The sequence below is a fragment of the Brassica rapa genome, chromosome A09 (assembly GCF_000309985.2).
Source record: "Brassica rapa cultivar Chiifu-401-42 chromosome A09, CAAS_Brap_v3.01, whole genome shotgun sequence".
NCBI classification, from domain to species: domain Eukaryota; kingdom Viridiplantae; phylum Streptophyta; class Magnoliopsida; order Brassicales; family Brassicaceae; genus Brassica; species Brassica rapa.
In genome coordinates this window covers 29,512,989-29,538,378 of record NC_024803.2, presented here as the reverse complement: position 1 = coordinate 29,538,378, position 25,390 = coordinate 29,512,989, and the positions used below count along the sequence as shown (strand labels likewise).

Below are 25,390 nucleotides of genomic sequence, written 5' to 3'. Positions count from 1 at the left end.
ATTCTTAGAAAAATAGGTTGGTCCTTCTTAACTTATATTACACTTTTTATTAAACTAACTATCGAATTGATAAATAACGTACCAAAAAATGTTTTGCACTCTCCTTAAATAAAAGCTACGAAATTACCTAATATGATTAACGTATATGTGAAAATTAATTATTATGATTAATAAATATTTGATAACAATTTTTGTATCTTAGTTCTTTTTTAATTTTATATTATTAAAAGATATTTAAAAATCACATTAAATATATAATAAAAACATTTATATTTTTTCTTATATGTTATATTTTGAATTTTTCAAAACGTCTATAAATTATTAGAAATTTGAAGATCTTCACTCTGAAAATTTTGTGATCAATAGATTATTTTTTTCTCATAATAAGTTACAAATGATCATAAAATTGTATTAATATGAACTTTTATTTAATATTATAAGAAGATACACATGATTTTAAAACCATATGAGTAAAAAATATCATTTAATAATAAAACATATATATATAGATTATACTATATACCATAATTACATAAATATTTTAATATTAAAACTTTCAATGAATTTTCAAAAACATTTATAAATTATAAACTTATTAAAGACTTCACATTGAAAATTTTGTTATCGATGATTTAAATATTCAGTTATAAAATGATATGAATGCTCATAGAACTGTATGATTATAAATTCTCATTTAATAAATGACTATATAAAATATAATATTCTTAGAAAAATAGGTTGGTCCATCTTAACTTACATTATATTTTTTATTAAACTAACTATCGAATTTATAAATAATCTACCAAATTTGTTTTGCACTTTCCTTAATTAGAAGCTACGAAATTACCTAATATGATTAACGTATATATGAAAATTAATTACTATGAATAATAAATATTTGATAACAATTTTGGTATCTTAGTTCTTTTTTATAATTTTATATTATTGAAAGATATTAAAAAATCACATTAAATATATAATAAAAACATTTATATTTTTTCTTATATGTTATATTTTGAATTTTTCAAAACGTCTATATATTATTTGAAATTTGAATATTCCCACACTGAAAATTTTGTGATCAATAGATTATTTTTTTTGTTATAATAAGTTACAAATGATCATAAAATTAACGCATATGAATTTTTATTTAATAAATATTCAAACTAAATAATATATATATATATATATATATATATATATATATAAATATTAATGATTTTAAAGCAACAAGATTGGCTGATCAATTTAGCCGTCCAGTTGAAATCTTTCGAAAGTATGTGAAAGACTAAAGTCAAAGTAAATATGGATTTAGAATAGTAGTTATATTTTACTAACCGAAATACCAAAAAAAACCGAACCGAACCGAAACCAACCCGATATCCGGATTGAACACCCCTAATCCAAATGAAGCCAAACTATTGTTTCATTCTCCAAAATATAATAAAAATAATAACTTAATCCCGCGCAAGGCGCGGGTCTTATCCTAGTTCTTATTGCTTATCGAACCGATTACAATCTCAAGTCACCAAACGTGCCTTGAGCCTTCAAATCCAGAGACCAAGCTAGCTCTCTGAATCTGCCTTCAGTGTACATAGACGCTTCTCTGAAATTGCCCAAACAACTCTCTATGATCTTTTGATAAATCCTCAACAACATTCATAGATCTTTATTTATACTCCCCATGTTCAGTAACCGCCAAGCCTCTCAATGAATCAGCAACTTCACTTCCTTGCCAACAAAGCAACCATCAGCCACATAAGCACTAGCCTTCAGTATTTACCAGTTTTCTTGATAAAGTCAGAGTTAACTGATTGTATAATTTGATCAAATAGAGAAAATAAGGTGAAAACATTATTAACTTGGCCTTAACTAGAAACTATTCACATCCAAAATATGAAACTGAGTTATAAATTGGAATACTCCCAATTTGGGAAAATGAATTAAGAAGATATTGATTGCACTTAACATATTTTCACTCTGGGATACCTTGTAAAATCTCAATCAGACATCATATATAGATTTTAGGGTGAAATATTCACTCTAGTCCGTAGAAACCAGTAAGTAATCATCTTTACCATATTACTCAACTCAAAACAAACCTAAACAATCAAACGAGAAAAGTTGCATGATGTTACAAATGTGATCATCCACGTATGATGACACCAAGCATCCTCTCTCATTGTTTCTGCTTTATCATCAGTACAGATATCACTTTATCTCTGTCTTTATCTCTAAATGTTATCGACTAAGACAACTATAAATAGAGAGGTTGTGCTTGGTTATTTGTACAATCTGAAATCAATATAATCTTGACTTACTCTCTTACGTAACTTTTCCTTTCAACAAAAGAGTAACAAAGAAATACTATTATATATATCTCTCTCTCTTGTCGTTGTCTCACCATCTCTCATCTTTCTCCACTTACATCAACACCATCTCTCTCTTACTTTATAACCAGAAAATATATTTACTTAAATAAATACTATTTCCCCTTTATTTTCAACACGTTATCAGCACGAGGCTCTGACCAACTGAAGTTTATTAATTCGAAAAGTTCTTAAACCAGCCGAGGTAATGTTTAAATTTATGTATTTCAATATACTTATTTTATTTAAATTTTATTATTGCTTCGGAGTGAAAGGCTGGACCTTCTCCGTTCGGGATGATAGGCGCTGCCTTCTCCGACTGATCGTTATGGTAGGCTATGCCTTCACGATCAGAGAAACACGTGGTAGGCTTTGCCTCTGTGAATAAAAAGGTCAAAAATGGTAGACTAAGTCTCCTCGGACCTTAAAATAAATAAAGTCAAAATGGTAGACCATGTCTCCTCGGACTTTGAAAAATGATCAATATGGTAGTCTATGACTCCTCGGATCATGTGGTAGGCTGAGCCTCCCGATTTTATTTATGCTATTTAAATTCTTGCAATTTAAATTTTTGCAATTTAAATTTCTGCAATTTAAATTTCTGCAATTTAAGTTTATGCTTTTATTTTATGCCTTTAATTTTTGCATTTAAATTATGCATTTAAATTCTCGTAATTACTATATTTATATATATTATTCTATGAATACAGTTATCATGTCGAATTTGACAAAGCTCGAAATTAATGCCCTGAATATTACGGGAAATAATTATATGACCTGGGCAGTGGGTGCAAAAATGCACCTAAGAGGAAACGGGCTTTTGGAAACCATCGATAGTTCAAAAACGGTGTCGGATGAGAAAAAAGCTAAAGCCATGATATTTTTACGACACCACATCCATGATGGTTTAAAGGATGAATATATTACGAAAGAGGATCCTTGTGACCTCTGGAAAAGAGAGGTTCGATCACCAGAAATATGTGATCTTACCGAAAGCTAAACACGAGTGGATCCATCTCCGGTTCCAGGATTACAAAAGTGTTAGTGAGTTTAATTCCGCGATGTTCGAAATTACTTCGAGGATGATGTTATGTGGAGAGAAAATAAGTGATTATGATATGATCGAGAAAACTCTCTCCACGTTCCATCCTGAAAATGTAATCCTGCAACAACAATACCGAGTGAGTGGATATACCCGTTACTCGGAGTTGATGCAAGTTCTCCTTGTAGCGGAGCAGAATAATCAACTCGTGACTTTAAACCATCAAGCTCGTCCCACTGGATCTGCTCCATTCTCTGAAGCGAATGTTGCATCATCCAGTTATGATAATAGGAGAGGACGAGGTCGTGGACGTGGTGGAAACCGTTATCATGGTCGTGGAAGAGAACGAGGAAGAAGATTTCGTCCCTATGATGAAAGAGATAACAAGAACTTCCACGAAAATGAAAAGAATGAAAAAGGCCAGGATGATAAAAGGCAAACGGGAACGGTTTGCTACAGATGCGGCATGAAAGGTCATTGGGTACGTACCTGTCGTACACCAAAACATTTAGCCGATCTGTATAGAGAATCCCAAAAGAAAAAGAGAAAGGAAGAGGTGAAACTAACTTCATCTCTGATGAACCTGGGCCATCCTTTCATGGTTTAAACGATGATACTCATCTCGACGTATCAGACTTTCTGGTTGAGCCAGAGAGTATCGATGAGTGATATAAATCGATGTGATATAAGTAGACTGTATTATAGTATCTATATCTTTTGTTGTAAGATATATGTTATGTTCCGTGTTTAATGTTTAATAATATATGTTTTATGAATATTTTATATTCAGGAAATGCCAAACTTTGAGACTATGGATGGAGATTTGTGTTTGGCAGATAGTGCGTCAACGCACACGATAATTAAAGATAAAAAATATTTCTCCAGTCTCAAAATAAAAGATTACGCTGGAAGCGTAAGTACAATATCTGGTAATGCAAAGATTATTATGGGCTCTGGAAGAGCGAAATTTTCAATGCCAGGGGGAACAATATTTGAAATAAGTGATGCATTGTATTCCCCCAAGTCTCATAGAAACTTGTTAAGTTTTCAGGATATCCGAAGAAATGGATATCATATTGAGACTATGAATAAAGATGGCAATGAATTTCTTTGCATTAAATCCGAGAGGAAACATATATTGGAAGAGTTAAGAATGTTATCCTCTGGACTATATTGTACAAAAATAACCATGACTGAGTCCTATGCCGTGGTAAACATGAAGTTTACTGATACATTTAAAATATGGCATGAAAGACTAGGACATCCTGGTTCAGTCATGATGAGAAAAATAGTGCAAAATTCGAATGGCCATCCGTTGAAAAACGGAAAAATTTTGCAAACGGGCGAGTTTACATGTAATGCATGTTCTCAAGGAAAGCTTATAACTCGGCCATCACCTGCAAAAGTAGGCAATGAATCACCAATATTTTTAGAAAGAATACATGGTGATATATGTGGGCCGATCCACCCACCGTGCGGGCCATTTAAGTATTTCATGGTATTGATTGACGCATCTACTAGATGGTCAAGTGTGTCTCTTTTGACGACACGAAATACGGCTTTCGCAAAGTTCATTGCCCAGATAATAAAGCTGAGAACGCAGTTCTCAGAATATGCCATTAAGAAAGTAAGGCTTGATAATGCTGGTGAATTTACATCGCAAGCCTTTGATGATTATTGTATGTCAATGGGGATTGATGTGGAGCATCCAGTCCCCCATGTGCATACACAAAATGGCATGGCTGAGTCATTGATAAAACGGTTGCAGTTGATTGCAAGACCGTTAGTCTTGAGAACAAAGCTCCCAATTTCTGTATGGGGTCATGCTATATTGCATGCGGCTGCACTGGTTCGGCTAAGACCGAGTGCATATCATAAGTACTCCCCTTTACAATTAGCATCTGGACAAGAGTCAGATGTATCCCATCTCCGTATCTTTGGGTGTGTGGTCTATGTTCCGATAGCTCCGCCACAAAGAACAAAAATGGGCCCACAAAGGAGATTGGGAATATATGTGGGTTATACGTCACCAAGTATAATAAGATATCTGGAACCAGTAACTGGTGATATGTTTACGGCAAGGTTTGCCGATTGCCACTTTAATGAGGATGAATTTCCAGCATTAGGGGGAGGAATTAGAGAAATTCCTAAAGAGATTACTTGGTGTACACCGTCGTTGTTACACCTTGATCCCCCTACGAATCAAAGAGAACTGGAAGTTCAGAAAATTGTGCATTTACATAATTTGGCAAACCAATTACCAGATGCATTCACAGATACAAGAAGGGTGACGAAGTCATGTATACCCGCTGAAAATGTTCCATCAAGAGTTGATGTTCCTAAAGAGCAAACTGATGGTAACAGAATGAATGAACCTAGGGTTCAGTTAAAGAGGGGGAGGCCAGCGGGTTCTAAAGATAAAAATCCCCGAAAAAAAAGAAATTGGATGAACAAAGTAAGGTTCTAGAAGAACCTGATACTGAAAAATGTCTGAAAGAAGACATAGATAAAGATGGTCCAGATGACGAGAAGGGAACAGAAAAGTATGAGATTTCCGTCAACTACGCCCGAGATGAAAAGATATGGATCAGAAATAAGATAAAAGATGTTGATGGAATGTTCTCCTTTTCTGTGTCCAAAGAGATCGATCATGAAAATGATGATCCCGATCCAAGGTCCATTTTAGAATGTCAAAAAAGACATGATTGGGAGGAGTGGAAGAAGGCCATTCAAATTGAATTATTCTCCCTGAATAAAAGAAATGTCTTTGGACCTATAGTCATAACGCCTGAGAATATAAATCCTGTTGGGTATAAGTGGGTATTCGTGAGAAAAGTAAATGAGAAAAATGAAGTAACACGATATAAAGCCCGATTAGTTGCCCAAGGTTTTTCTCAGAGACCGGGAATTGATTTTGAGGAAACGTATTCCCCGGTAATGGATGCAATTACGTTTAGATTTTTGATGAGCCTAACGGCGTCTAAAAATCTTGAAATGCATCTCATGGACGTTGTGACTGCATATTTGTATGGATCGTTGGATAACGATATATATATGAAACTCCCTGAGGGATTGAAAATGCCAGGGGCATTGAAAGAAGAATCCAGGGAGATCTGTTCGGTCAAGTTACAGCGATCACTTTACGGATTAAAGCAATCCGGACGCATGTGGTACAATCGCTTAAGTGAATATCTTTTGAGTAAAGGATATGTTAATAATGCGATATGTCCATGTGTTTTTATAAAGAAATCGTCATCTGGCTTTGTGATCATTGCTGTATATGTAGATGACCTGAACATAATTGGAACTCAAAAGGAGGTTGATGATGCTCGAACTCATATGAAAGAGGAGTTTGAAATGAAAGATCTCGGCAAGACAAAGTTTTGTCTTGGGCTCCAGATAGAGCATCTCCGAGAAGGAATATTTGTGCATCAATCAAACTATACAAAAAAGTTATTGAAACGCTTTCGTATGAACAAAGCAACTCCTTTGAGTACTTCAATGATTGGTAGAACTCTCAATGTTGAGAGTGATCCTATTAGGCCATGCGAAGATAGCGAGAAGATATTAGGTCCAGAAGTACCTTATATGAGTGCTATCGGTGGGCTGTTATATCTTGCAAACTGTACCAGACCAGATATAGCTTTTGCTACTAATCTACTGGCGAGATATAGTTCTGCTCCTACTCGCAGGCATTGGGACGGAATAAAGCATTTATTCCGTTACCTTCAAGGTACAGTTGATTTAGGGTTAATGTATTATAGAAAACCCGAGTTTGGTATGGTTGGTTTTGCAGATGCGGGATACTTATCAGATCCTCATAAGGCTCGATCGCAAACCGGCTATGTTTTTACAATTGGTGGAACCGCGATCTTTTGGCGGTCCCAGAAACAAACTCTGGTTGCGACATCTTCGAATCATGCTGAAACTATTGCGCTTCACGAAGCATGTCGAGAATGTGTGTGGCTGCGGTCAATGAGTCACCACATACAAGAATCAAGCGGAATAGTGAACGAGAAAGAACCAACGAAAATATTTGAAGACAATTCGGCTTGTGTTGCTCAACTTAAAGAAGGCTATATCAAGAGCGATAGAACAAAGCACATCCCTCCAAGATTTTTCTCATATATACGGGAGCTCGAGAAAAATAAAGAAATGGACATCGAATATGTACGGTCATGCGACAATCCAGCTGACTTGTTCACAAAAGCTCTTCCGACTACAATATTTCGAAAACACGTCTACGGTATCGGAATGCGGCATTTGCGTGACCTATGACGAGAAAAGCTATGTCCATTATTCTTATGGGGAAATTACGGCAGTGTACTCTTTTTCCCTTAACATGGTTTTTGTCCCAATGGGTTTTTCCGTGACTAGGTTTTTAACGAGGCACTACGTAATACAAGATGGATGATCAAGGAGGAGTGTTACAAATGTGATCATCCACGTATGATGACACCAAGCATCCTCTCTCATTGTTTCTGCTTTATCATCAGTACAGATGTCACTTTATCTCTGTCTTTATCTCTAAATGTTACCGACTAAGACAACTATAAATAGAGAGGTTGTGCTTGGTTATTTGTACAATCTGAAATCAATATAATCTTGACTTACTCTCTTACGTAACTTTTCCTTTCAACAAAAGAGTAACAAAGAAATACTATTATATATATCTCTCTCTTTTGTCGTTGTCTCACCATCTCTCATCTTTCTCCACTTACATCAACACCATCTCTCTCTTACTTTATAACGAGAAAATATATTTACTTAAATAAATACTATTTCCCCTTTATTTTCAACACATGATAATAAAAAAAGGGTGCTTACCAATAGATGGGCTTTAATTCGTAAGCCCAATAGTTTACGAAGGCCCTTGAATAGGCTTTAATCTACGATTCTGTGTCATCATCAGCGGAGCTACTAGGGTTTCACACTCAAACCATTTTCGCTCTCAAATCCACTCTCCTTCTCTTTGTTATTTTTTGAGCAGTGAGAATAAAAAAAAAACAAGATCTGAACTTGGATCGGATCGAGGAAAGTTTGAAGCTCCAAAATGGCGCTAGCGTTCGATGAGTTCGGGCGTCCGTTCATAATACTGAGGGAGCAGGATCAGAAGACGCGTCTCAGAGGCATCGATGCTCAGAAAGCCAATATCGCCGCCGGCAAAGCGGTGGCTCGTATCCTCCGTTCCTCCCTCGGACCTAAAGGAATGGACAAGATGCTTCAGGGACCTGACGGAGACGTCACCATCAGTTCGTTTCTCACCTCCTTAATTTCAAATCTGCTTTTGAATGTCTAATTGATTAGGGTAGTAACGTCGATGCAGCAGTATGATTAATGGATCCATGTCAAACTTTTTTGGAATATCGATTCGCTATACTGTCTGTGACGCTTAAGCTAAGAAGCTCAAACTAGTTTCTTCTGTTGCTGCGAAAATGCTAATGAATACATTAATTGGTACCATTGAATTCAAAAATAGCTGCAAAGGAAGCTCTTTTTCATGGAAATTTTTCGAAGAATCGTTTAAACTCCTATGAATATGTGCTGGATATGCTAAAAATGGATTCTTTAAAACCAAGATGCTGTTTTGTGTACGCATTTCTCGTTCTTGAGTTACATATATTTGTGTGAAGCATAATACCTTTGTTTGTTTGCTATCGTGTTTATAACTTCGTCGTGTTTGTTTAACTAGCGAATGATGGTGCAACTATCTTGGAGCAAATGGATGTTGACAACCAGATTGCGAAACTTATGGTCGAGCTGTCTCGGAGTCAGGATTATGAAATCGGTGACGGCACAACAGGCGTTGTTGTCATGGCTGGTGCGCTACTGGAGCAAGCTGAACGTCAACTAGATAGGGGGATTCATCCTATCCGTGTCGCTGAGGGATATGAGATGGCTTCTAGAGTTGCAGTTGAGCATTTGGAGCGTATATCTCAAAAGTTTGAGTTCGACGTTGATAATTTTGAGCCATTGGTCAAAACATGCATGACTACTCTCTCCTCGAAGATGTAAGATTTACACTCCAATAATTTTTTATTATAGTTTTGTAGAGTATTTTCCTGATTTTTTTTGTTATTTTTGTTCATTGGTACAGTGTGAATCGATGCAAGCGCAGTTTAGCTGAGATTGCTGTCAAAGCAGTTCTTGCTGTTGCTGATTTGGAGAGAAGGGATGTTAACTTAGATCTGATAAAAGTAGAGGGCAAGGTCGGGGGAAACTTGGAGGACACTGAGCTTATATATGGAATACTAGTTGACAAAGACATGAGTCATCCACAGATGCCGAAGCAAATTGAAGATGCTCACATTGCCATTTTGACTTGCCCGTTTGAGCCACCGAAGCCCAAGACTAAGCATAAGGTGGACATTGACACAGTGGAGAAGTTTGAGACATTGCGCAAGCAAGAGCAGCAATATTTCGATGAGATGGTTCAGAAGTGCAAGGTTGGTTTTTAAATTTTCTTTGTCATTGTGATTTGGAAATTGACTATATTGTGAGTTACTGAAAAAGGCTTTTTCTTTACAGTGAAGATTAGTTGTCACAGTGCATTTTATTATATAACTTCCTATGCTTTTAAATTGCAGGATGTTGGTGCTACATTGGTTATTTGCCAATGGGGATTCGATGATGAGGCAAACCATCTATTGATGCACAGGAATTTGCCTGCTGTCAGATGGGTCGGGGGTGTTGAATTAGAACTCATCGCAATAGCCACAGGTATGGGATTTCTCCAAGCATCTACTGTTAACGATTTAATCAGCTTTCTATAGCTGACAGGATATTTGTCTTTATGTAGGCGGCAGAATTGTTCCAAGATTCCAGGAATTGACCACAGAGAAGTTAGGGAAGGTACTATTTACTCTCACTTGGTGTTTGCCCCTTAAATGAGTGGCATGTTAAATTCGTTTAAATCAGACCATTGAATCCTCACATTTATTCCTGTTCTTAGGCTGGTATGGTGCGTGAAAAATCATTTGGCACAACAAAAGAACGAATGCTGTATATTGAGCACTGCGCAAACTCAAAAGCTGTCACTATTTTCATCCGTGGAGGTACTTATATTCTTTTTGTAACAACTCTGAATCTTAGTACCCTACGAGCTATAAAATTTGATTTACTGAGTTTATTGTGTTTCAATGTATATGCTGGACAGAGATATTGCACTTATTGATTAACAATTCGTTTTTGGGATATGGTTTAGGTAACAAAATGATGATAGAAGAAACTAAGCGTAGTATCCACGATGCTTTGTGTGTGGCGAGGAATCTCATCCGCAATAAGTCAATTGTATATGGAGGTGGTGCAGCTGAAATCGCATGCTCACTTGCGGTTGATGCAGCTGCAGATAAATACCCTGGCGTCGAGCAGGTAAAGACGATCTTTACTCTTCTCTTTGAGTCTGTAGTGAAATCATCTATTTCAAAAATCTTAACGCTGAAGACTCAACATGTTACAACTGCTTCTGTCTATGCAGTATGCAATAAGGGCATTTGCAGAAGCTTTGGACTCCGTCCCTATGGCTCTTGCAGAGAACAGTGGGCTACAACCAATTGAAACACTCTCTGCGGTTAAATCTCAGCAACTTAAGGTAAGTGACCTGGTTGTCTATTTCGCCATTGATGTGTTTGTTCGGTGACTGATCTAAACATTGACTTTGTGGGTGTATGATGGAACAGGAGAATATTCCTTTCTATGGAATAGATTGCAATGACGTGGGAACAAACGATATGAGGGAGCAAAACGTGTTTGAAACATTGATCGGGAAGCAGCAGCAGATCTTGCTTGCAACTCAAGTCGTTAAGATGATTCTAAAGATCGACGATGTCATCTCTAATTCTGAATACTGATCATGTTGTGCTTAAAACTTTTGTACTACCCTTTGGTCTCTTTGTTTCTTGTTTGCTCTCTATTAGATTTTGATACTATTCATCAACGTTGTTCTCCTCTTGCAAGCTTTTATTGAACACCCTCATTCTGCATTCTTTATTCCACTCTGTTTTTCCAACACTGAACCAAACATGCAGAAAAGATTATTGTCAAAATTTAACTGTCTATCGAGTTTGCAGAGAAAATCTTATATTAGGAATTTAGGATACGGTGTGTTGCCTTTGATCCATCGCCAAAATCATTCTAAAGTTTCTGTATGCATTATCTATTCAAATTTTAATAACAGATGAAGACAAGTGTCATAGTGTAGGCTTCTAGGGTAAAACCATTGTCGTATGAGAGCAAAACCTTCTGTTTATACATAAGAATATGTAATGAACATAAACTTAGCTTCCACGACTTACAAAAACCCATTTCTTTCTGCACAAATACTAAAACCTGAAAGATCACTTTTCCTCAATCTGCCTTTAGGTGTTTGTTAACCACTTCTATGTTTCATGAGAATGTTGTTTCTCTGCATCATGGCCAACGCTGAGTTTCCCATTAGTAATCTCGTCCTTTTGAATGGAATGCTACCCATTCACAGCGGCAGAGCCATCACCTGTTTCTTCCGCACCTGTGTCAGATTTTCCCTCATGTTCCTGTGCGCTGTCTGTATTTTGATTTGACAGAGCTGCTTCAGCTTTCTGCCTCTCCTCTTCTTTCTCTCGTCGTCTCTTTGCTTCTTGCTCTTTGAGCAGCCTAAACCTGGGAATCACACCGATGTGTTAAAAAACAACAAATAGGTTCTAGTAACGAATTAGAGAGGTTTCAGAATATTTAGTCACACCTTTCACCAGGTTTGGGCCCTTCTGAGGTCACTTTTTCACTACCCTTGTCTCTTGGTATTTTCAGCTCTGAGACAGACTTCTGAACTAGTTGTGAAATAGACTTGTCAACTTTTTGAGTTTTGTCTTCCTTGGTGACCAAATTAGTGAGCTTCTCCATTGGATTTTTGGCACCACCATATTTTTGAAGCCATACTTGCTGTGCTGTGCTCAAAATGTTGTTGGTCAACCTGTAAACGTACTCTTCAAATGTGAGAAGAAAAACAAGTGGGAAGTTCACTCCCCACAGGAAGATATACAAGACCAGCTGCTGGTGAGCTCTCACCAGTAAAGACTTAAACCAGAAGGAACTGATAGTGCAAAATAGCCAATCATCAGCGGGAGAAACTTCGTCACTGCTTGTGAGCTCTTCATGGTCGGATCATCACTCTGAGAAATTGGTACACCATCAATTTCAATGCTGCTTAAAGGATCCATATAATTTGTGAGAAAATATATATTTTAACTGTTTTGGCTATTATATATTCCGTAGGACCAAAAAAAATTAATTTTGAAAATATATCCCTGTGTGTAATAATTATAGTTGGAATACATGTATCTTATTACAATTTATAGTTTCTTTTGTAAAGTTCTAAAGAACGTATGCCTTTAATTAAAATCGCATGTTTTACAGTGACATCTCACATGCAACACATTACTCAAAGAATCCATCAACTTCAGGAAGGGATTTCAGTGCGTCCTATCACGATATGTATAAGAAGTGTTTGGGACATCAGAAAACATCAAACAGATAATACTCAAATTTGCATCGGCTTCATATGCTACGACCACCACGTAAGCCTTTTATTAACATATACATATATTTTCCAATCCACCATATTTGATTTAAACTACTTACTATTTACTTAATTGGTTCGGCACAACAAAATTTGTTCACATTCAGGGACAACTATTAGAAGGTCAGCTCACCGGAAACATTCAGCCGAATGATCCAAAAAATTTAACTAAGGGAGATATATATGAGTTTTCAGGATTTTCTGTCATACATAATTCACGACATCGGAAACTCATCCAACTGCCATATTACATTCAGATCGACCAAAAGACAATAACATTAAAAGTTACAAACATCGGTCAAATATTTCCAGTTCACAATTTCTCTCTCCTCAGAATTATAAAAATCTATTGCGCTTAGCCACTACACCCACCTACTTACCAGGTAAGTTAGTCCAGTATCAATTAAACAAACATAGATGTTTATTCTAACTCAAAATCAATGTGCAGATGTCGTCGGGCAGATACTCATAATACAAAAAATAAATCGGTACCACCCAGAACTTAATACTGATGCCATGATTGGTCTACGGCTGAACAGGTAAGTCTAACACAATAGGTAAAACGAAATAATAATTCTCTTCATACATACACATCTATCTCAGGTCGACAATGGTTAAACTCATACTGTGCGATAAGCAAGCAGCAGATTTTAGCATCCTAGAAAGCAAGAAAAATAGGAAATTTAAAGTTGTCATCATCACAAGCATAATTCCTAAACTTTTTCAAGGTAAATAATTTTATTAAACACTCAAAAAATAATACAGATCTAAATTTTTTTTATCAACACAACAATAATATCCAATATTTTCCATGAAAACTACTACTCAGTTCATCACCAGCAACAAATTTCTACTTCAACAAATCAATTGACTACATAAAGCATTTCAAAGGGCGAATAAGAGATCATGCAAAAGTATGCAGCAAAGAGTGACTTTAATTCATGCATCATTCGGATTATTATTCTCTTTCTCACAGAACTTGATACCTAGATTTATTTACATTTTAAACAATTTTATCATTGTTTTTTTTAAATCTCTACTTCTATATAAAATCTAAAACTCAACTTCTGGGAAAGAGAATAATAATCCGAATGATTCATGAATTAAAGTCACTCTTTGATACATGCTTTTGCATGATCTCTTATTCGCCCTTTGAAATGCTTTATGTAATCAATTGATTTGTTGAAGTAGAAATTTGTTGCTGGTGATGAACTGAGTAGTATTTTGCATGAAAAATATTGGATATTATTGTTCTGTTGATAAAAAAAATTTAGATCTATTATTTTTTGACGTGTTTAATAAAATTATTTACCTTAGAAAAGTTTAGGAATTATGCTTGTGATGATAACAACTTTAAATTTCCTATTCTTCTTGCTTTGTAGGATGCTAAAATCTGATGCTTGCTTGTCAAACAGTATGAGTTTAACCATTGTCGACCTGAGATAGAGGTGTATGTATGAAGAGAATTATTATTTTTTTTACCTATTGTGTTAGACTTACATGTTCAGCCGTAGACCAATCGTGGCATCAGTATTGAGTTCTGGGTGGTAAGGATTTATTTTTTGTATTATGAGTATCTACCCGACGACATCTGCACATTGATTTTAAGTTAGAATAAACATCCATGTTTTTTTAATTGATACTGGGCTAACTTACTTACCTGGTACGCAGGTGGGTGTAGTGGCTAAGCGCAATAGATTTTTGTAATTCTAAGGAGAGAAATTGTGAATTGGAAATATTGGACTGATGTCTGTAACTTTCAATGTTATTGTCTTTTGGTCGATCTGAATGTAATATAACAGTTGGGTCAGTTTCCGATGTCGTGAATTATGTATGACAGAAAATCCTGAAAACTCATATATATCTCCTTCAGTTAAATTTTTTGGGTCATTCGGCTGAATGTTTCCGGTGAGCCGACCTTCTAATAGTTGTCCCTGAATGTGAACAAATTTTGTTGTGCCGAACTAATTAAGTAAATAGTGAGTAGTTTAAATCAAATATGGTGGATTGGAAAATATATATATATATATATATATATATATATATGTATATGTTAAAGTTAATAAAAGGCTTACGTGGTGATCGTAGCACATGAAGTCGATGCAAATTTAAGTATTATCTGTTTGGTGTTTTCTGATGTCTCAAACACTTCTTATACATACCGTGATAGGACGCACTGAAATATCTTCCTGAAGTTGGTAGATTCTTTGAGGAATGTGTTGCATGTGAGATGTCACTGTAAGACATGCAATTTTAATTTATGGCATACGTTCTTTAGAACTTTACAAAAGAATCTATAAATTGTAATAAGATACATGTATTTCCAACTATAATTATTACACACAGGGATATATTTTCAAAATTAATTTTTTTGGTCCTACGGAATATATAATAGCCAGACAGTTAAAATATATATTTCCTCACAAATTAATGCTACCAAAACAAAACTTATAATTAGTATTACTGAAATGTTCTTTTATTTTTCATATATATTTAGTTGTCTATAATATTTTATAATTACAGAAAAAAAATAAATAATATTTTACATATATGATCTCGAGATTAGAAAGAAATTAATTCTTCTTTTTAATAAAAAAATAAAATCAGTATATTGAGTTTTTTTTGTTTCAAAAAAATATTTAGTTAACCCTATATATAAGAAAAATAATAATATAAGAAAAACATAATTATATCTTAATTATATAATTTTTTTTTAAATAATCACATTGTAATTGCATATCTTAAGATATATTAAAAGTTTAAAATAAATTTAACAACAAATATCTTTACATATCAACAAAATAAAAATAAATTATTAATTCAATATATTATATTTATATTAATTTTTAAAAAGTTTTTCATATATTAAAAATTAATATTTAGTTAACTATTAAATATTTTATAAAATAAAATAATTTACTCTAACGGTGTTTGAATTGATAATATATGTATATACTATTTAAGTACAATTATTAGGCCTGCGAGTGCAAACAAAAGATCTATCATTCATACAAAGAGAAGGAATTCATATTATATTACAGTTGGCTTACCTACAAAACTCTAATAGTATAGTTATTTAACTTTTTAATATGAATTCTATATCATTGACTATATAGATATATATTTTTACTTTTCGTTTTTATTAAAAGAGTTTCGTAGATATAAATATAAAAAAATATAGTCAATCTTACATCTATGATTCATAAATATAAATATAAAAATATTGTATATTTAACATCTATCTATGATTATAAAGTAAACAATAAATAAATGTTAAACGAATATAATTATCACAATTTATTACTGCATACCTTCACATAAATATCAATTTAGAAAGAATCTTGTTTAAATAAATTCGAAAGGGATATTAAATTCTATGTTATTCTAAAACTAATCAATCCGGTTATAATTTTTATATTTTAATAGAATTTAAAAAATACAATAAACAAAAAAAAAATATGTCAAATCAAATTGCTACTATTTTCAAGTTTTTTTAATAAATACAATTTTATACAAATTTGTACTAATAATATAATTAACCACCCAGACAGTATTGTAAGAGATAAATATATAACAAAATTTATTTATTAAATTAAGTAGTAAAACTAAGTTTCATCAAAATATATATAGCATTGTTCTATTAAGCTATGTAGCTGTTGCAATGAGACATGTGATTTTAAATAAAACAACTTTTTACGAAATGGATTTATAATATTAGCATCCTAACTTTATCTATGGATTACTTCCGATTGAACATTCCAGAGTAACGGCAGAGATGTCTTATTTACCTGCAGGTGATATGGCTTGGTCAGAGGGTGTGTTGTCCATTCCTGACTTGCACAGCGATTCTTACAACCAGCACACTATCAATCAAGTATATCAATGTATGTATCAGCGTTTTAACATGTTAGTTAGTCTTGTTTGTATTTAACTTACATAGTTTCAGGCGGATAGCGCAAGAAGACGGTATTGATCGTCTGTCGGCTTAGGCGAGAGAGAGATAGGGTTTTGAAAGAATTGTTTTTTTTCCCCAAGATATTAGGCAAGAGATCGATGATATATCTTTTTAAAGGAAACATTTGTTAAGCTTGTGAATGCTGGTTTATATCAACTTTCCGTTTCACATAAAGATTTATGGAAATATGGGATTTTGTAATGATTTCGTGTTAATGCTGTGATCTTGTTTCCATAAATACAAAAATTTACTTATGAATGTTGACGTTGGGCAAATCATTTGGGAAGCTGTACCTATTTGTTCTTCTTCTTAACAACAACGCCAAGAACGTGATATCATCGAAGGATACGGTGTGTTGCCTTTGATCCATCGCCAAAATCATTCTAAAGTTTCTGTATGCATTATCTATTCAAATTTTAATAACAGATGAAGACAAGTGTCATAGTGTAGGCTTCTAGAGTAAAACCATTGTCGTATGAGAGCAAAACCTTCTGTTTATACATAAGAATATGTAAGGAACATGAAGTAAGCTTCCACGACTTACAAAAACCCACTTGGCCATTTCTTTCTGCACAAATACTAAAACCTGAAAGATCACTTTTCCTCAATCCGCCTTTAGGTGTTTGTTAACCACTTCTATGTTTCATGAGAATGTTGTTTCTCTGCATCATGGCCAACGCCGAGTTTGTCATTAGTAGTCTCGTCCTTTTGAATGGAAGGCTTCCCATTCACAGCGGCAGAGCCATCACCTGTTTCTTCCGCACCTGTGTCAGATTTTCCCTCATGTTCCTGTGCGCTGTCTGTATTTTGATTTGACAGAGCTGCTTCAGCTTTCTGCCTCTCCTCTTCTTTCTCTCGACGTCTCTTTGCTTCTTGCTCTTTGAGCAGCCTAAACCTGGGAACGAATGTGTTAAAAACAACAAATAGGTTCTAGTAACGAATTAGAGAGGTTTCAGAATATTTAGTCACACACCTTTCACCAGGTTTGGGCCCTTCTGAGGTCACTTTTTCACTACCCTTGTCTCTTGGTATTTTCAGCTCTGAGACAGACTTCTGAACTAGAGGTTGTGAGATAGACTTGTCAACTTTTTGAGTTTTGTCTTCCTTGGTTACCAAATTAGTGAGCTTCTCCATCGGATTTTTGGCACCACCATATTTTTGAAGCCATACTTGCTGTGCTGTGCTCAAAATGTTGTTGGTCAACCTGCAAACGCACTCTTCAAAAGTGAGAAGAAAAGCAAGTGGAGTGTTCACTCCCCACGCGAAAATATACAAGACTAGCCGCTGGTGAGCTCTCACCAGTAAAGACTTAAACCAGAAGGAACTGATAGTGCAAAATAGCCAATCATCAGCGGGAGAAACTTCGTCACCGCTTGTGAGCTCTTCATGGCTGGATCATCACTCTGAGAAATGACATGATGACAAAAAAGTGATACACCAAATATTTCAATGCTGCTAAGAGGATTCTTTGTTGCTTGAATTTAGTTAACCGAGTTTGTTTTGAGGACGTACAGCAGTTTACATATTCTCATTATAACCAGCTTATTGTTCAAGCTAAAAGATAACTACTAAATAAATAGAGTATGTCAAATGCCAGAAGATGCTATACCTGCGGCTGAGAGGATTGCATAATCTGAATGGAGAGATACTGAGAGAAGATGAGTAATAGAGGTAAGACAAGATATGCTAATGTGTCTGACAATCCGAGTGGTGGGTGTCCCTCCTGAGATATAAATTGAAAATTTAAAGACATTAGCAATGAGGTCCAAGTCCAACATCCTCTCCACACAAGTCCTCTTCAATCAGTTCATTTTATATGCTTGAGTAAGTAACGTCACACAGAGTTAACAAGAACTAGGAGTGTAGTCTGGATTCCATTGATAAAATATCCACGCTACTTAATATCGACGTTCAAGATTGGTACTTACAATGAACGGGAAGAGCCATGATATTCCACTGCCACTCTGTCTTGCGGCAACAGTTGTTGGACCGGCAAGAGAAGGAATCCAGAAAAAGCCTTCCGTCAAGAGCCCCTTAAAGTTAGAAACAAGCATCCAACAAACAACTTGTCAGAAAAGAACCTTGAAGTCGAAGGCGCTTACAGAAACAAAAAAGATAACAGTTTTTTTTCTGCAGGTACCTCATCCGCAACATTTGAAAGGGCTCTATATAGGCCAATCCAGACTGGTATGGTAGCTAGTGTGGGGAGACAGCCTATCAAAAAAAAAAAGAAGATATAGCTTAACCACAAAGCGTTTAATGACCAAACCATCGTCTTAAATGAAAATCTGAAACAACAAACTGCACCTGCAAAAGGATTGATTCCAGCAAGTTTATACAATCTGGCAGTTTCAAGTTGAATTTTCTCCTGCAAAGATAAACATAAAGCTTAGGAAACTTATTATTTTTAAAGGAAAAATGGTTACATTCATAAAAAAAAAAATCTATAATGTTGGGTACATTCATTAGAATCACTCCACAATGATGGAGCCAATAGCTTCACACTCTTCAACTTAACTCTAACAACTAATGACAGATCCAGACTATGACTTAAGTACAGCATCAGGAAATGCCTTTCTTTAGTACCACAAAAAAAAGGCAAATAAAAACAAGGTTGCAGTATGGAAGAAAAGGTTCACCTGATCACCAGCATACCGTTCCTGGATTGCCTTAATCTGAGGCTGCAAAGATTTCATAGCCATAGTAGATTCTACCTATAGAGAAAAAACCACAATTTCAATAAAGAACCATGGATTTAACAAGTTATAGAAACACAAGTGAAAAGAACCTGCTTCTTGGTCAACGGGAAGGTAGCAGCCTTAACAAGCACGGTGAGTAGAATGATAGCGAAACCATAAGAATAAGGAACGTTTACAGTTGATAACCCATCTTTCAAAACCTGCAATTCAAATTCAATTACACACATCAACATTATATGAGTTCACTAACTCTCACTTCTAATAAAAAAAAAGAGAGAAACTTTTATGACCTTGAGGATAGTTTCCATGTAATTGGCGATACCAGTGAACCAATCACTGTTCTGGTTTGTGGTGGTGGTAGTGGTAGTGCCGGAAAAAGAATCAAAAGTCTCGGAGGACGAGACGGCTGCATCAGCGATCGTGTAGAGTAGACTCTCGACATGTTCTTTGATCAAATCGAGAGAAACGGGGCCTGGACTGAACCCGAATTGAGCCACCAGAGTCCGACGACAAGACGAAGACGGCGACGGTCTGTGGCTGAAACGGGAGCGGCGGAGATGGAGGACTCTGCCGGTTGAGAAAGACGAGAGGAGAAGGTTCGTCGGCTTCAGTGATATCGAAGTGGCCATCTTCAGCGACAAGAAAGGTAAGAACTTGGTTTTGGATTCAGAAAGGATTTGGATTTTTGTCAAGTATTGTTTCTTGCTTCACGTCTAGTCTCGTGCGCGAGACACCGACCGTGAAGTGTAGCGAACACAAGCTTTGTTTTGTCTGAAATATCTATCTTGACGTCAGCATAAACTCACTTCTACTTGGGCCTATGATTGTTGTCACTTAAGCCCATTAAGAGCCTAATTAAAGGATAGGCCCAATCATATCTCGTCTCTCTTCGCCGCCGCTGTCTCCCTCTCGGTACGTCGTGAACCTGAATTGATGATTTACACGGCGATCGACAACTTCTACCTGACGGAAGAGCAGCTAAAGACTTCACCTTCAAGGAAAGATGGGATAGATGAAGCAACCGAAGTGGCATTTAGAATCTATGGATGTGATTGTGATGTCATCCAGGAAGGTGGAATATTGCTCAACCTGTATATCTTATTTATTGATTTCATTATGATTACAAAGCTCAAATGTCACAATTGTGTGATTTTTCCTTAGTGAATCTATAGACGACCACAAGCAGTTAATTATGGCTACTGGGCAGGTTCTAGTGCAAGAAGTCTCTTTCCAAATTTGATGTTAAGGTACTTACTTGAGGCCTTTTTAAGTTCTTTAGTAGTGTGTTGTTAATAGTGGTCTTAGGTTCTGTCTCTTGACGCTTTCTTTTAACAGATTGTAGCTGCGAGCTGTGTCTGGCTTGCATCAAAACTGGAAGAGAACCCAAAAAGGCAAGACGGGTCGCAGGGAGAAGTACTTACCTATAGATCATCTTGATTTTGTTTTCCAAGTTTAGTATCTCTACTTGCATTGTTACATGACCAATTGCATATTTGTCATCTTGAAAGTGCTTTTTGTTCATCGTTTTGGTAACTCAACTTGTTGATTTTTCTGCAGAAGTACTCTGAGGTGAAAGTTGAGTTAAGCAGAACTGAGAGACATATACTTAATGATGGGTTTTGTATGCCATGTTGAACATCCTCACAAGTTCATTTCAAACTACCTTGCCACATTTGAAACACCTCTTGAACTTTTAGGCAAGAAGCTTGGAACCTGGGTAAATGATGATAGGTAACCTCAATTTTTTACTAATAGATATTTGAGAGAATTGCTCTTTGTCAAGTCTTCTTTTCCTTGCGATGAAGGCGAGATAGGGGTTTACAGTAGCTTGCTTTGTTTTGTGGTTTAGTCCAGTAATTATAATATGAGTTAGTCTAGTAATTAGTAGATATAATATATACAAAAATAAATTTCACTTGCTGATCCGCGAGAGTTAAGTGACCTCAAAATAACGGCGGTGACGATAAAAAGTCATAAGTAAGTCAAACAAACCAGCAAAATAGTCTCCCGCTATCTCTCTTCACTCTCCTTCTGCATCTCTCATCTCTGTTTCTTCAAACTCATACAACAATCTCTCTTTTTTATTCTCCTTCTTGATTCATTCAAGACCCATCTCTATTTCTTCCTCCTAGGGACTGTGATTGTAAAAGCATGGATGAGGAATTGACAAGATACGTAAGATTACAATCCCATGCATCAAGAACCTCCAAGTAATATTGTGGTGAATCCTTTTCTGATTCTTTCTTCTTTCTCAGGCTGCAACAAGAATCAAAGAATACATGAATAACAACAGGAGCAAGGATGAAATTGTGAGGATTCTATACCAACAACATGCAATCCCAGTTTACTTGACCCTGCAAGGTAAAGTGAATTCATTTACTCTCGAATCGTTAATGGTGTGAGCCGAAAGAGTCTTTCAGTCATTCGATCTTTGTGTTTTTGTAGCTTGGGATCAAACTGAAATCGAATCTTCAGGTATCTTTCAGGAGTATTTTGTCCAATCACTGTTGAACCCCGATGCAGAAAGTGAGCAAAGAAAACAAACAAACAAAAACCCTATATCTTTCTTGCCACTCAAGTTTCATTCTTGTGTTTTTTTTTATTTGGCCAGCGACTGATCAAGGACCTACTCAAATCGCACCAACTTGTAAGTTCCCTCAAATATTATTATTCGAATTTGGATATTTCTAGAGAATGTAGTTATTCTATATATTGTTTTATAATATCCTAGATACGTGTAGATTAGATATGATCGAATCCAATTGTTAAAGATTTTATATATTCGACAGTTGTGGTTTCACGTCTTTAAATCTGCGTGTCATCTCTCTCTCAAATGAAACAATCTCGAGTCTCCTATTGTTGACATTATTTGTCTCTGCTTCTTCTTCTAGCAATGGGGACTGCTGGGAGAGATACTGGTGCATCATCATCATTCTTGCGTGTTCCTCCTCCAACTGGTGATGCCCTAATCCCTGTGCAGCAGGCAGTTTCTTCCGGTAATCAATTTTTTTTTATTGTATACTCCTAAAATAGAAATCTGTTTGTTAACATTATATTGTCCCTGCTTCTCTAACAGGAACTGCTCAAAATGTCCCGATAGTTACTAGTGCACAAGTTCCTCCACTTACTGGTGATTCCCTAAGCCCTGTTGTACAGCTTCCTTTCCTGTTTGTTTTTTCGTTGTCTACTACTAAAATATAGAAGAATCTCTTTGTTTCTAGTACTAACGAGAACTGCTCAAAATGTCCCGAGGGATACTCGTGCATCATCATCATCGCAAGTTCCTCCCGAAACTGCCAATGCTCCTGTGCAGCAACCACTTTCTCCCAGTAATGATGCTAGTCGCTTTTTTTTCTCTGTTTTGTTTTTCATTAATTATGTGCCTTCCATGTGTTCTTATTTGTTACTCTTTTGGATTTGGTTTCTTGCAGAAACTGAAATTTTGATGAAGATCTTCTCTACCTTGGTTGAGATGAAGACTAAACACAAGACCAGATGCTCCATCTAATGTCCGAGGGACGTAAGAGAACCCGAGATGAGCAGGACCACACTCAACAAGAATCACCGGACTCGAGAAGTCAGCGACGTGACTGAGACACCAGATTCTCTAAAGTTAACTGATTGCAGAGACTTATTGTTGCTACGATGTTTGTTTACTCTCTTAATCTCATCTGTGTTGCTATGATGCTGAATACTTAATCTTATCTATGTTGTTATGATGCTGACTCTTTAATCTCACAAATGTTGTTGTGATGCTTCTTACTCTTTAATCTCAGCTAAGTCAGTTTAAAAAAAAAACATTTTATATGTTTTCTTGTTGGGTGTCTCAACGCTTTCTATTGTTCGGCTCAAACCTGAAACTTTTGAGCCAAGACTTCCAGTTCCCACTCTTCTACCATCGTTCTGTGCTTCTAACTTCTTAGACAGAGTGAAGTTCCTCGATCCGGTTGACTAGAGCTTTCAATATAATTCTTGATTCATTTATGTCTCCTCTCAAATTGTGGCTCCTCCTCCTTGAGCTCATTGCACAAGGACCTCAAACAATGCCGCTTCTGTGCACTGCAAACTCCTAAAACACATGTGAAATGCTGGACGAACCAAACACTAACATCAAGAACGTGGGTATGTATGTGTGAGAAATGCTGGACTAACCAAACGCTAACATAAAGCTCAAATGTCACAATGGTGTGATTTTTCCTTAAAACATTTGTATTGTTGAATCTATAGACCACAAGCAGTTATGGCTACTGGGCAGGTTTTTTCCACAGGTTCTAGTGCAAGAAGTCTCTTTCCAAATTTGATGTTAAGGTACTTACTTGAGGCCTTTCTTTAGTAGTTTGTTGTTAATAGTGACCTTAGGTTCTGTCTCTTGACTCTTGAGGGCTTTCTTTTAACAGATTGTAGCTGCGAGCTGTGTCTGGCTTGAGTGTCGCAGGGAGAAGTACTTACCTATAGATCATCTTGATTTGTTTTCCAAGTTTAGTATCTCTACTTGCATTGTTACATGACCAATTGCATATTTGTCATCTTGGATGTTTTTCATGTCTATTGGCTACTGCATACTGAAACAGCTTTTTTTTTTTTTGAAATGATGAGTTTTGTATGCCATGTTGAACATCCTCACAAGTTCATTTCAAACTACCTGGCCACACTTGAAACACCTCCTGAACTGAGACAAGAAGCTTGGAACTTGGCTAATGATAGGTAACCTCAGATTTTTACATTCAGTGTCTGCTTTTATTTTAGTCGACCTCAAATGATATGTCTATATATGCAGTCTGCGTACAACCCTTTGTGTAAGGTTCAGAAGTGAAGTTGTGGCTTGTGGGGTCGTGTATGCCGCTGCCCGCAGGTTTCAAGTGCCTCTCCCAGAGACTCCACCCTGGTGGAAAGCATTTGATGCAGATAAATCTGGTATTGACCAAGTGTGTAGCGTTCTTGCTCATCTATACAGTCTTCCAAAGGCTCAGTATATCTCAGTTTGCAAGGACGGGAAGACATTTACATTTTCCAGTAGATCCGGGAATCCTCAAGCTCAATCAGCTACAAAGGTTAGGTAGCTCGCTATCTAAGTTTCTATGATCTTGCTGAGTTCATTTCTTATAGGAGCAAACAGAATAGATTTCGCTAGATTACATGTTTTAATCAGAGTTTGGTTCTAAGTACTTTCCCACTATGTTACAGGATGTTTTACCGGCAGGCGGCGATGCTGGTGATACCAAGGGTTCAGCTGTAAACGAGTTTAAGGATGAAGTGATTACTACACCTCATGAAAAGGCTACAAATTCGAAGAAGAGGGAAGCTGAGTCAAACAGTCTGCCAATTGTCGGAGACTCGAGGGAGAAGAAAAGTTAAGTAGGAGGAGAGAGTGATAGGGAGAAGGAACGAGGTAGAGAGAGGGACAGGGCTAGGTCTTCTCACAGAGACAGAGGCAGAGATTCTGACAAGGACAGAGATAGACTAAATGATCGAAGTCACCATCGGTCAAGAGATAGACTGAAGGATTTAGGTGGACCGTCAGATAGATCAAGACATCACTCTTCTCGGGACCGTGACTATCGGGAATCCTCGCACTCATCAAAAGACCGTCCTAGGCACATTAAGTCAAATCTTCTTGTCACTAAATCTTTTTCATCCTTTGCGACCCTTTTAACCATTTTAAGTCTACTTGAGACGGTTGATTGTTGAAAGTGATGCAGATAAGTATTTGTAATATTTTCAAATATCTTAGGGTTTATTTTATTAATTTATATAATTATTTTTATTGTTTTA

General features: G+C 36.1%; 4 protein-coding genes and 1 long non-coding RNA gene across 21 annotated transcripts; 4 read left to right on the top strand and 1 right to left on the bottom strand.

Annotated features, from left to right (window-relative positions):
- The first annotated feature begins 3,283 nt into the window (after positions 1–3,283).
- LOC117127803 lies at positions 3,284–4,080 on the top strand. The gene is made up of 2 exons (XM_033278472.1): positions 3,284–3,892; positions 3,937–4,080. Exons 1-2 carry the CDS (start codon positions 3,284–3,286, stop codon positions 4,078–4,080), a joined length of 753 nt encoding a protein of 250 aa, XP_033134363.1.
- Positions 4,081–8,464: 4,384 nt separating this feature from the next.
- On the top strand, positions 8,465–11,400 carry LOC103839069 (T-complex protein 1 subunit epsilon). The gene is made up of 9 exons (XM_009115557.3): positions 8,465–8,663; positions 9,104–9,422; positions 9,509–9,857; positions 9,999–10,131; positions 10,211–10,263; positions 10,364–10,466; positions 10,616–10,782; positions 10,889–11,002; positions 11,091–11,400. The coding sequence occupies exons 1-9, from the start codon at positions 8,465–8,467 to the stop codon at positions 11,259–11,261; spliced, it is 1,608 nt and encodes a 535-aa protein (XP_009113805.1). The 3' UTR covers positions 11,262–11,400.
- A 239-nt stretch (positions 11,401–11,639) lies between these two features.
- LOC103839068 (ALBINO3-like protein 1, chloroplastic) lies at positions 11,640–20,389 on the bottom strand. 4 transcript variants are annotated; one of them, XM_009115556.3, is made up of 10 exons: positions 19,909–20,389; positions 19,708–19,818; positions 19,559–19,633; positions 19,227–19,287; positions 19,060–19,133; positions 18,848–18,952; positions 18,529–18,642; positions 12,454–12,557; positions 12,131–12,358; positions 11,640–12,048 (listed from the first exon to the last, which is right to left on the bottom strand). In XM_009115556.3, the coding sequence occupies exons 1-10, from the start codon at positions 20,245–20,247 to the stop codon at positions 11,874–11,876; spliced, it is 1,386 nt and encodes a 461-aa protein (XP_009113804.2). In that variant the 5' UTR covers positions 20,248–20,389; the 3' UTR covers positions 11,640–11,873. The 4 variants fall into 4 exon arrangements, with proteins under 4 accessions (XP_009113804.2, XP_033134944.1, XP_009113803.1 ...); XM_033279053.1 differs by lacking the exons at positions 11,640–12,048; positions 12,131–12,358; positions 12,454–12,557 and adding exons at positions 17,317–17,808; positions 17,893–18,123; positions 18,219–18,322 and having other exon boundaries at positions 19,909–20,383; XM_009115555.3 differs by lacking the exons at positions 11,640–12,048; positions 12,131–12,358; positions 12,454–12,557 and adding exons at positions 17,317–17,814; positions 17,893–18,123; positions 18,219–18,322 and having other exon boundaries at positions 19,909–20,379.
- Positions 13,339–17,363, top strand: LOC117127955. Its single transcript, XR_004450988.1, has 2 exons — positions 13,339–16,848; positions 16,911–17,363. It is a non-coding gene; the product is annotated as an uncharacterized LOC117127955 (long non-coding RNA).
- A 117-nt stretch (positions 20,390–20,506) lies between the features above and the next one.
- On the top strand, positions 20,507–25,390 carry LOC103839067 (cyclin-L1-1). 14 transcript variants are annotated; one of them, XM_018655189.2, is made up of 12 exons: positions 20,512–20,690; positions 20,780–20,865; positions 20,954–21,031; positions 21,176–21,349; positions 21,751–21,793; positions 21,874–21,979; positions 22,064–22,144; positions 22,230–22,265; positions 22,510–22,614; positions 22,695–22,748; positions 22,840–22,947; positions 23,050–23,423. In XM_018655189.2, the coding sequence occupies exons 4-12, from the start codon at positions 21,228–21,230 to the stop codon at positions 23,124–23,126; spliced, it is 732 nt and encodes a 243-aa protein (XP_018510705.1). In that variant the 5' UTR covers positions 20,512–20,690; positions 20,780–20,865; positions 20,954–21,031; positions 21,176–21,227; the 3' UTR covers positions 23,127–23,423. The 14 variants fall into 14 exon arrangements, with proteins under 14 accessions (XP_033134949.1, XP_033134950.1, XP_018510705.1 ...); XM_018655192.2 differs by having other exon boundaries at positions 20,954–21,068; positions 22,510–22,575; XM_009115554.3 differs by having other exon boundaries at positions 20,954–21,068.